At 46.5% G+C, this 10,157-nt stretch overlaps 1 protein-coding gene across 3 annotated transcripts; it reads left to right on the top strand.

The window, feature by feature from the left end:
* Positions 1–274: 274 nt before the first annotated feature.
* Positions 275–9,861, top strand: LOC140420783 (uncharacterized). 3 transcript variants are annotated; one of them, XM_072504789.1, is made up of 2 exons: positions 275–389; positions 7,511–9,861. In XM_072504789.1, the coding sequence occupies exons 1-2, from the start codon at positions 377–379 to the stop codon at positions 8,326–8,328; spliced, it is 831 nt and encodes a 276-aa protein (XP_072360890.1). In that variant the 5' UTR covers positions 275–376; the 3' UTR covers positions 8,329–9,861. The 3 variants fall into 3 exon arrangements, 2 of the variants coding, with proteins under 2 accessions (XP_072360890.1, XP_072360889.1); XM_072504788.1 differs by having other exon boundaries at positions 299–473; XR_011946561.1 differs by lacking the exon at positions 275–389 and adding an exon at positions 624–959 and having other exon boundaries at positions 7,511–7,670.
* The last annotated feature ends 296 nt before the right edge of the window (positions 9,862–10,157 follow it).

Raw genomic sequence — 10,157 nt, 5'->3', positions numbered from 1 at the left:
GTGCTCGTGATTCCAAATAAACCTGTTGAACTTTAACCTGGTGTTGTGAGATTTCTTTCTGTGCCCACCCCAGTCCAACGCCAGCATCTCCACATCATGAATAATCAGCAAGTCTGGCTGAGTCTGTGGCCACTCTCACCAATTGAAAGCGTCACAATGCCCGGCTGATTGATGGCGACCCCGGACCAATAGGGGGAGAAAATGGGCGGACCTGGAGGACCAAGTGGGAGAGGATGAACCTCCAAGCAGAGTGAACGAGGGGCGGGGCCGGGCTGAACTGGAAATGGATCATGCGCAGTGTGAGTAATGGCGACGGAGCGAAGATAAGCTGATACAAAATCGGCCTGTGGATTAAATTGACGGAACGGAGAGCGTTATGGAGACGGCGGGTGAGCGGAGAAGTTTCGTAAACTTGTTCTGTGAACCAGAAATCTCGAAAAATAGCTTCCGGTCCTCCGTTTACACTGGGCGAGGTACAGTTTTTATTCACAGTTGTAAACCGAGTTCACGGATGCCATGTTGCCAAAGGGCATCTTGCAGCAGGCGCATGCGTGGCAATCATACTTGTGCGGATCATATGCACCAACGCGTCTGCGCGGCCGCCATGTTTATTAGGGGCCATGTTCTTCAATCTTTTAGATTCAAAGAAGGTTTACAGTGCAGAAAGAGGCATTTAACCGTTCACGTCTATTCCGGCCAATCAGGAGAAAATACACATTTTAATCTCATTTTCCAACAACTGGTCAGGTTGTTGACCACTTCAAATGCAGATCGGTGAACATGCACTTCAAGATTTCTCAGTGGTGCCAGGGTCAGGGATGTCAATAAGTGGTGCCTGAAGCAGCAGCGTGAATGAGAGATGAGGCCCTGCAGCAAGAATTGAGGGAGCGAGGCAATAGACTAAAGAGCAGGACCTGAAAGGTTGTAGTCTCTGGATTTATTCTTGGTGCCAGGTGCTGGTGAGTGCAGAAATGAGATAGATGAATGCTTGGCTCAAGAATTTGTACAGCAGCAAGGGGGTTAGATCCCTGGGATCGTTTCTGGGGAAGGTGGGACCTGTAGAAGCAGGACAGTCTTTATCTGAACCAGAATATGATACACGTCTCACAGGCGGGTTTGCTAATAATATATTACTATTGCATCCTCACAGACGGATTTGCTCGTGGTGTTGGGAGGGATTTAAATTAGTTCGGGAAGAGGAAAGGACACAAAGTCAATGAAATATGGACACCGCATGTTGAGTTTCAAGGGAGTAAGGCGAGGCTGGATGACCTCTAATGCTAGGAGTATCATGGGTACGAGCATGGATTGCAATGCTGTTGTTGCTATCACAGAGATTGTTGAGGCGGGGCAGGACTGGCAGGTGAACACTCGGAGTATATGATCTTCCAGCAGGACAGGAGAGGGTGTAAAAGAGGAGGTGGTGGCAATGAAGGAACCTGTTCCTGCAGTAAGGAGAGACTCTGTCTTGGAAGGACCTTGTAATGAGGCTTTGTGAGTCGACCTTATGAATAAAAAGAGGAAAGTCACACTGCTTGGAGTGTATTATAGACCAGTGTTTTTCGAACTTTTTTTCCAGGGACCCATTTTTACCAACCGGCCAACCTTCGGGACCCAACCCGGCCGACTTCGCAACCCACGCCGGCCGACCTTCGCGACCCATGCCGGCCGACCTTCGCGATCCACCATTTTCTCTCACCTTGTTTGTTGCTGACAAAAATGAGGGAAATGGTTTAGAGTCCCTTTGGCCCCCCGAACTTGGAAAAGAAAGGCTGCACTGCGCATGTGTGCCCGATCATCGGTGCGCATACGCATAGTTTTGCACATGCATACCGATGATCGAGCATGCATGCGCAGTGCGGCCAAATATTTTTTATCTGTTCTTGGCCATTTTGAAGGACGCTTGCAGCCGGCATTATTTAAGCCGGCTGCTGTGGCTGTTGCGCGTGGATTTGCGCAATCGGGAGCGCCGCGGCAACGGCTCCGCGACCCTCCTGACACCTGCCCGCGACCCACCCACGGGTCGCGCCCCCCACCCACGGGTCGCGCCCCCGAGTTTGACAATGCCTGTTATAGACCACCAAATAGTCAGAGAGCAATTAATGTGTAAAAACAATAGAGTAATTATATTAATTGGGATAGTCACATTGTAAAGGGCTTAGAGGGAGCAGATTTCTTGAAATGTATGCAAGAGAGCTTTTTATATCAACATGTCGTAGGTCCACCAAGGGATGATGCAGTGCTGAACCTAATTCTGGAGAACAATGCCGGACAGTTGTATGAGGTAGCAGTTGGGGAGCATTTTGGTGATTTGACATGGAAAGGGAAACGTTTTTAAAAATTCATTTACGGGATGTGGGCATCACTGGTTAGACCAGCATTTATTGATAATTCCTAGTTGCCATTCAGAAGGTGGTTGTGAGTTGCCTTCTTGAACCATTGAAATCCCTGGGGTGTCGGTATACCCACTCTGCTGTTAGGGAGGGAGTTCCACGACTTTGCCCCAGCGTCAGTGAAGGAACGACAATATATTTCTTTGTCAGGGTGGTGGGTGACTTGGAGGGGAACGTCAAGGTGGTGTGTTTCCCAGGTATCTGCTGCTCTTGTCCTTCTCGATGGTAGTGGTCGTGAATTTGGAAGGTGCTGTCTAAGGAACATTAGCGAGTTACTGCAGTGCGTCTTGTCGATGGTACACATGGATGCCGCTGTTTGTCAGTGGTAGAGGGTTTGAATGTTAATTTGGCCAGGAAAAAAGTGTGTTGGATTGTGGGGGGTGGGTCTGGTCATAGTAGACCGGGAACAGATAGTTCTTGGAAAATCTATAGCAGAACCGTGGGGCCTGTTCAAAATGGAATTGGTGAGAGTGCAGGTCCACAATGTTCCCTTTAGGGTAAAATGTAAGAGCAACAAATCCAGAGAACCCTGGATGTCGAGAATTATTCAGGACTGAATAGGAAGGAAAAGAGAGGCTTTTAACTGGTGCAAAGGGAGCAAGTCTCCAGAAGCTCTCGTGGTGTATAGAAAGTGCAGGGGGATCTCAAAAAAGCAATTGGGAGAGCAAAGAGGGGCATGAAAAAGCACGGATGGGTAAGATTAGGGAAAATCCCAAGATATTCTTGTTGAATCTGCCACAGCAGTGAAACAGCAGGTAGAAAATGATGAACAAGATTTCTTAGTAATACAGTCAAGCTCTCCACTCCCTGAAGGGTCTCCCTCCTCAACCTACACCCAGGTCCGTTTTTTTATACTAGTGTTGGTTCCCCTTGTTAAGGTGAAACCTCGCCCCATTTACCGGGAAGTTTAAATTCTGCGAAGGTCACGGGAAATTAGATTGTCTTTAGTCCTTGACTTCCATGGGGCTTATAACACTCCTCCTGCTTGCCCCCAAATCTAGGGTGACGTCCATGTCAGTCGGCTAACACCAAAGGTCTCTTGGCTTCTTAGCCCAGGGATGGCTTCGGGTGCTATCTGTTGTACCTGGAGTTGCATACCTGACCAGAGAGCGGCGTTTTTGCAAACATCGCTTGGGCTGGGCTGGCTCATTTGTGGGACCTGGCACAGACTCCCGCCGGTGCAAGACATTCATGTCAGATTCTGAGTTAGAGCTGGGTGGGACATCATCCGGCATCAAAGTGCCTTCGACCTCCGCGTTCAGACTCTCGAGGGACGACACTACCGGGATCAGCGGAGAAAGCATTGGCGAAGGCGGGAAAGGGTTCTGGATCGAGGCTTCTGAAACTGGGTCTGGCACGTCGGCAGCATGGCAGTGGAGATGGTCCACATGCCGATTGGACTCGCGGCTCTGTGCCCACACCCTATACAAAACCGGTGCAGTTTGCGGCAACGTGACGCCTGGGATCCATGCGTCCCCTTTGCAGAAATTCTGGACGTGCATGAAATCGAAAGATGTGCAGGTTAGGTGGATTGGCTCTGCTAAATTGCCCTGGGTGTCCAAATAAACAGGTAGGGTTATGGGGATAGGGTGAAGGTGAGGGAATAGGGTGGAGATATGGGCTTAGATATGGTGCTTTTTCCAAGGGCCAGTGCAGCCTCGGGCCACATGGCCTCCTTCTGCACTGTAAATTCTACGATTCTATGATAAGGGAGTATTCAATGAATGGCAGGACACCAGGAAATTCAGGATTTTGGGGTACTTGCCCACCGATCCTGGAAGGTGGCAGGACAGGTTAAAAGGGTAGTTAAGGCATATGGGTCACTTGCCTTTATCAGTCGTGGATAGATTATAAGAGCATGGGGGTTATGATGGAGCTGGAGCTGAGGAAGATTGGTTAATAAATAATAATCGATTATTGTCACAAGTAGGCTTCAATTAAGTTACTGTGAAAAGCCCCTAGTCACCACATTCCGGGGCCTGTTCCGGGAGGCTGGTACGGGAATTGAACCCGCGCTGCTGGTCTTGTTCTGCATTACAAGCCAGCTGCTTTAGCCCACTGTGCTAAACCAGCCCCTCAGACCACAGCTGGAGTACTATGTGCAGTTATGGTGAGTGCACTATAGAAAGGATGAAATTGCACTAGAGAGGATGCAGAGGAGATTCACCAGGATGTTGCCTGGCTATGTAATAAGGCTGGATAAGCTTGGTTTGTTTTCTTTAGAGTAGAGGAGGCTGACAGGGGACTTGATTCAGGTTTATAAGATTTTATCATAGATCATAGAATTTACAGTGCAGAAGGAGGCCATTCGGCCCATCGAGTTTGCACCGGCTCTTGGAAAGAGCACCCTACCCAAGATTATGAGGGGCATGGACAAGGTGAATAGAAAGCAACTGCTTCCTTTAGTTGAAGGGTCAATAATAAGGGGGGCATAATTTTCAGGTGGAAGGCAGTAGGTTTACAGGGGATTTGAGAAAAAATCTTTTCAGCCAGAGGGTTGTGGAAATGTGGAATGCACTGCCTAGGAGGGTAGATGAGGCAGGACAACGCACAATTTTTAAAAATGTACTTGGATGAACACTTACAGTGTTGTAACATTCAAGACTTTGAGCTAAGTGCTGGGAAGTGAGATTAGTGTAGATTCGTTTGGAGGCTTGATGGGCTGAATGGCCTCATGCACGGGAGGGATTCTATGGTAGATATTGCAAATTTCTCTTACAGAGAACTGCAATATGAGGATTGGCAGATTGGAAACTCAATCCATTCATCACATCAAAACTTGTCAGAATCACTCAGTTCACGAGAACCTGAAGATTATCAGCTTTTGAATCTGGCTGGGAAAAGGTTTGTCTGTTCTGTCTGTGGGAGAAGGTTTCAGGTATGAGCGAGAGTGTAAAAACATAGGGTGGCATGGTGGCGCAGTGGGTAGCACTGCTGCCTCACGGCACTGAGGACTCAAGTTTGATCCTGGCCTCGCATCATTGTCCGTGTGGAGTTATCTTAATGAACTTTTAATAACAGGCATTTTAACTCATTCCATATGCTGTATGCAACAGATTAAGGAGCTCTTCTTTTTCCATTGGAAACTAGAGGAGGCTGCATTGATATTCATTGTCTTGAAATCCAATTCTGTGAAGTTCATGTGCTCTGCCACAATATTATCATCAGTGTGAATCATTGAATTCAAAATCAATGGGTCATCTGTATTCAGTGAAAAGTTGGCTTTATCTTTCAGGAATGTGATAACTGAATGTTTTGTATAATCAGGATCGCCCCGTGTTTGTGTGGGTCTCACCCTCACAACCCAAAGATGTGCAGGGTAGGTGGATTGGCTACGCTATGGGTGGCATGGCAGCACAGTGGTTAGTACTGTTGCTTCACAGTGCCAGGAACCCGGGTTTGATACCCGACTTGGTCACTATCTGTGTGGAGTCTGCACATTCTCCCCATGTCTGCGTGGGTTTCCTCTGGGTGCTCCAGTTTCCTCCCACAAGTCCTGAAAGCCGTGTTTGTTAGGTGAATTAGATATTCTGAATTCTCAGTGTACCCGAACAGGCATCGTATTGTGGCGATTTTCACCGCAACTTCATTGCAGTATTAATGTGTGCCTATTGAGGTACTAATAAAGATTAGTATTATTATTAATTGCACCTGAATTGGAAAAAATATATAATTGGGTACTCTAAATTTATTTTAAAAAAGGAATGTAAAAACACGGAGATTCTGAAACATGGGTTCGATGGGCAGCACGGTAGCATTGTGGATAGCACAATTGCTTCACAGCTCCAGGGTCCCAGGTTCGATTCCGGCTTGGGTCACTGTCTGTGCGGAGTCTGCACATCCTCCCCGTGTGTGCGTGGGTTTCCTCCGGGTGCTCCGGTTTCCTCCCACAGTCCAAAGATGTGCGGGTTAGGTGGATTGGCCATGATAAATTGCCCTTAGTGTCCAAAATTGCCCTGAGTGTTGGGTGGGGTTACTGGGTTATGGGGATAGGGCGGAGGTGTTGACCTTGGGTAGGGTGCTCTTTCCAAGAGCCGGTGCAGACTCGATGGGCCGAATGGCCTCCTTCTGCACTGTAAATTCTATGATGATGTGACAATTAGAGAACTCTGTTCAGTTCTGGGAAACAAATATTAGGGAGGATGGGATGGGCTTGGAGGGGTGTAGCACAGATTTACCCAAGTAATATCTGAACTCCGAGGGTTAGATTACAGGGTAAGATTACACAAAACTGTCATAAAGCCATTATGGCATAGAGGACGCTATTCAGTCGATGCCAACTTTCCGGTGCAATCCAGTCAGTCCTATTCTTTGCTCTATTCCTGTATCCTTGTGTGTTTATTTTCCTCAGATGCCTGTGCAATTTCCTCCTGAAGTCATTTGTTGTGTCCGTTTCAACCCCCTCAGAGGCAGCAAGTTCCAAGTGGTTACCAATCATGGTGTCTCTCCCACATCCCCCTTTATCCATTATCTGAAATTTGTGTCTCTGGCCCTTGTATGATCAGCTGATGGGAACAGATTTACTTTGTCAAACTTATTTAAACGTGTCAGAATCTTGTTCACCTGATTCAAATCTCCCATAAAATTCTTTACTGGAACTATTCTGCTAAATCTCCTCAGCACCTTCTCAAGGACCTTCACATCCTTTCTAAAGTGTGGTGATCGGAACTGGAGCCAATGATCAAATTGTCACCTAACAAGAGCTTCAGAAAGATGCTGTATAACTTCCCTGTTCACTTTTGCTCATTGAGCTGTTTCTTTTCAACTTTCAGCCTTTTAAAAAATTGAAATTCATGTTTAATGTTTTCCAAACCTCTTTCTGAAATTTTCTTACAGACACATGAATCAGGAAATACAAAATTAAATGTTGCACTTCACCACCTTATGAATAAGTTGAACAAGACTGCTGTTGTGTGTTTTGGAACCTCTCTTTATGTCTCCCTCTCTCGTTCTCTCTTTCCCTCTGGTTTGTAAGACAATTCAGCAGCTCTCATGGTCACTTGTCCCTCGGGCGGGCCCACAAATTACTAGATTCATTCAGTTTAATTTCACCACCTGCCGTTGTGTGTTTGTGACTTCTCTCTAATTATCTGTTCTATTTTAAATCAATTTCACAGGATATCAGAAGGAGAGAATTTGCAGTTGGCAAGCTCATGCCAAATATCTGATCAAGACGGGAAGAGAGGCAATTAATTCATCAGAACCTGAACATCATCAGATTTTGAATGTGGAAGGAAAAAGCATCATTCACAGTGGAGAGAAATTATTCACGTGTGCAGTGTGTGGGCAAAGTTTCAGCCGATCATCTGACCTGACAAAACACAAACGCAGTCACACTGGGGAGAGACCATTCACCTGTCCTGAGTGCAGAAAGAGGTTCACTCAGTTATCCCACCTGGAGACACATCAGCGATTTCACACAGGGGAGAGGCCATTCACCTGCTCAGTGTGTGGGAAACGATTCACCATATCGTCTGACCTGCTTAGACACCAGCGATTTCACACTGGGGAGAGACCATTCCCCTGCTCCGAGTGTGGGAAGGGATTCACACAATCAACTAATTTGCTGTCGCACCAGCGAATTCACACTGGGGAGAGGCCGTTCACCTGCTCGAAGTGTGGGAAGAGATTCACTCAGTTATCCCATCTACTGACACACAAGCGAATTCACACCGGAGAGAAGCCGTTCTTCTGCTCAGATTGTGGGAAAAGATTCATTCAGTTATCTGACCTGAAAAAACATCAGCGAGTTCACACTGGAGAGAGACCATTCACCTGCCCCATTTGTGGGAAGGGATTCACTCAGTTATCCCATCTACAGACACACCAGCGAGTGCATACTGGGGAGAGGCCATTCACCTGCTCCGAGTGTGGGAAGGGATTCACTGATTCATCCAACCTGCTAACACATCAGCGCATTCACAGGAATGAGTGACCTTTTGAATGGGCAGCCTGCAGGGAATGCTATAAAGATTCTGGAGAGCGTATGTCCCCATCAACATGTTCACACTGGTGAGAGAAGGTTCAGATGCCCTCACTGCAGAAATGGGCTGAGGTTATCATCACAACTCTGAATGCCAGCCAGTTCACAAGTAACCGCAATGATTGGATTTTGCTGTGAATCATATCAAGGACAGAACCATGTTCATAGGTGTCTCATTCTGCTGAGGGTAGTGAATGCTGGCTCAGTTTTAGAGGGTAACATTCCAGATTAAGTCAAATTAATCAGTCATCTGTTCGAAACACTGTCCTGAGCTGTGCTTGATGGCTGGTGCAGACATGATGGGCTGAAGGGGCTTTTGCTGTGCTGTAAAACTCTTATTTCAAATATTTGTAAGTCAAGTTAGCTAATTTTGAAGGGATGCCCCCCCCCCCCCCCCCCCGTCTCCTCCAGCCTCACTTCCAACATCAAGTGTGAGGAATTCATCGTCATAGATATTTACAAATGGAAACAGGCCCTTTGGCCCAGCTTGTCCATGCCGCCCAGTTTCTATCACTAAGCTAGTCCCACTTGCCCGCATTTGGCCCATATCCCTCTATACCCACCCTGCCCTTGTAACTGTCGAACTGTTTTTAAAGGAAAAAATTGGACCCGCCTCTACAACTGCCTCTGGCAGCTCGTTCCAGATGCTCAGCAGCCTCTGTGTGAAGAAATTTCCCCTCTGATCTCTTTTGTATCTCTCCTCTATCACCTTAAACCTATACCTTCTAGTTCTAAGACTCCTCTACCTTTGGAAAATATATTGACTATCTGTCTACCTTATCTATGCTCTTCATTATTTTATAGACCTCCATAAAATCACCCTAAGCCTCCTATGCTCCAGGGAAAAAATCCCAGCCTATCTCTTCTGCACTCTTTATAGTTTAGCAATATCCTTTCTATAATAGGGTAACCAGAACTGAACACAATATTCCATGTGTGATCTTACCAATATCTTCTATAACTTCAACAAGGCGTCCCAACTCAATATTCTGACCAATAAAACCGAGCATGCTGAATGCCTTTTACACCACCCTGTCCACCTGTGACTCCACCTTCAAGGAGCTATGAACCTGTGACGAATGTGATATAAAATAGTTACTCTAAAGATATTAGTTACTGTAATGTAGATATAGGCCAGTCTAATTCATGTTAGTTCACAGACAAAGGATTTCAGAGAGCATGGCAAGGAAGGGGGGATGGGGTGTTTACAGTATGAGGAGAAAAGGATGATGGGTAAAAAGAGGCCAGGGGAAGGAATGAGAAGTGAGCCAATTAGGATGTATGGCCAGGTCAGGAGGGGTATAGGATGACCTATGGGAATCGTGTATGTGAAACTTGATGCCATTTGAATGTGTTGGTAGAGATTTCTTTGTTCTCCAGAGGCACTCGATTCTGAAGAGCTAGGAGACTAGTTGTGTCCTGGGCTTTTGTGAAACGAGTCAGACTTGCAAGTCAAATAAAAATAACTAATGCTATGCCTACAAATCCATCTCGAGTTTTATTGAGGCCAGATTGACGAGTAAAGAATTTATTAATTTCTCACCTGTACCCCTAGATCTCTTTGTTCTGTAACTCCCCACCATTAATTGAGTAGGCCATGCCCTGCTTTAATCTACCAAAATGCAACACCTCACATTTACCCAAATTAAACTCCATCAGCCCACTGGCCCAATTGGTCAAGATCCTGTTGCAATCTTATATGACCTTCACCATCCACTATGCCATCAATCTTGGTGTCAACGGCAAACTTACGAACCATGCATCCTACATTCTCATCCAAA

This window comes from Scyliorhinus torazame, chromosome 5, assembly GCF_047496885.1.
Source record: "Scyliorhinus torazame isolate Kashiwa2021f chromosome 5, sScyTor2.1, whole genome shotgun sequence".
NCBI lineage: Eukaryota > Metazoa > Chordata > Chondrichthyes > Carcharhiniformes > Scyliorhinidae > Scyliorhinus > Scyliorhinus torazame.
This window is presented reverse-complemented; position numbering and strand designations above follow the sequence as displayed.

What these genes read in the sequence shown, in the direction of transcription:
- LOC140420783 (XM_072504788.1), top strand. Translation starts at nt 377, where the DNA reads ATGGAGACGGCGGGTGAGCGGAGAAGTTTCGTAAACTTGTTCTGTGAA. An exon ending in CTCCGTTTACACTGGGCGAG is followed by an intron (nt 474 to 7,510) that starts GTACAGTTTTTA and finishes TCAATTTCACAG; the next exon opens with GATATCAGAAGGAGAGAATT.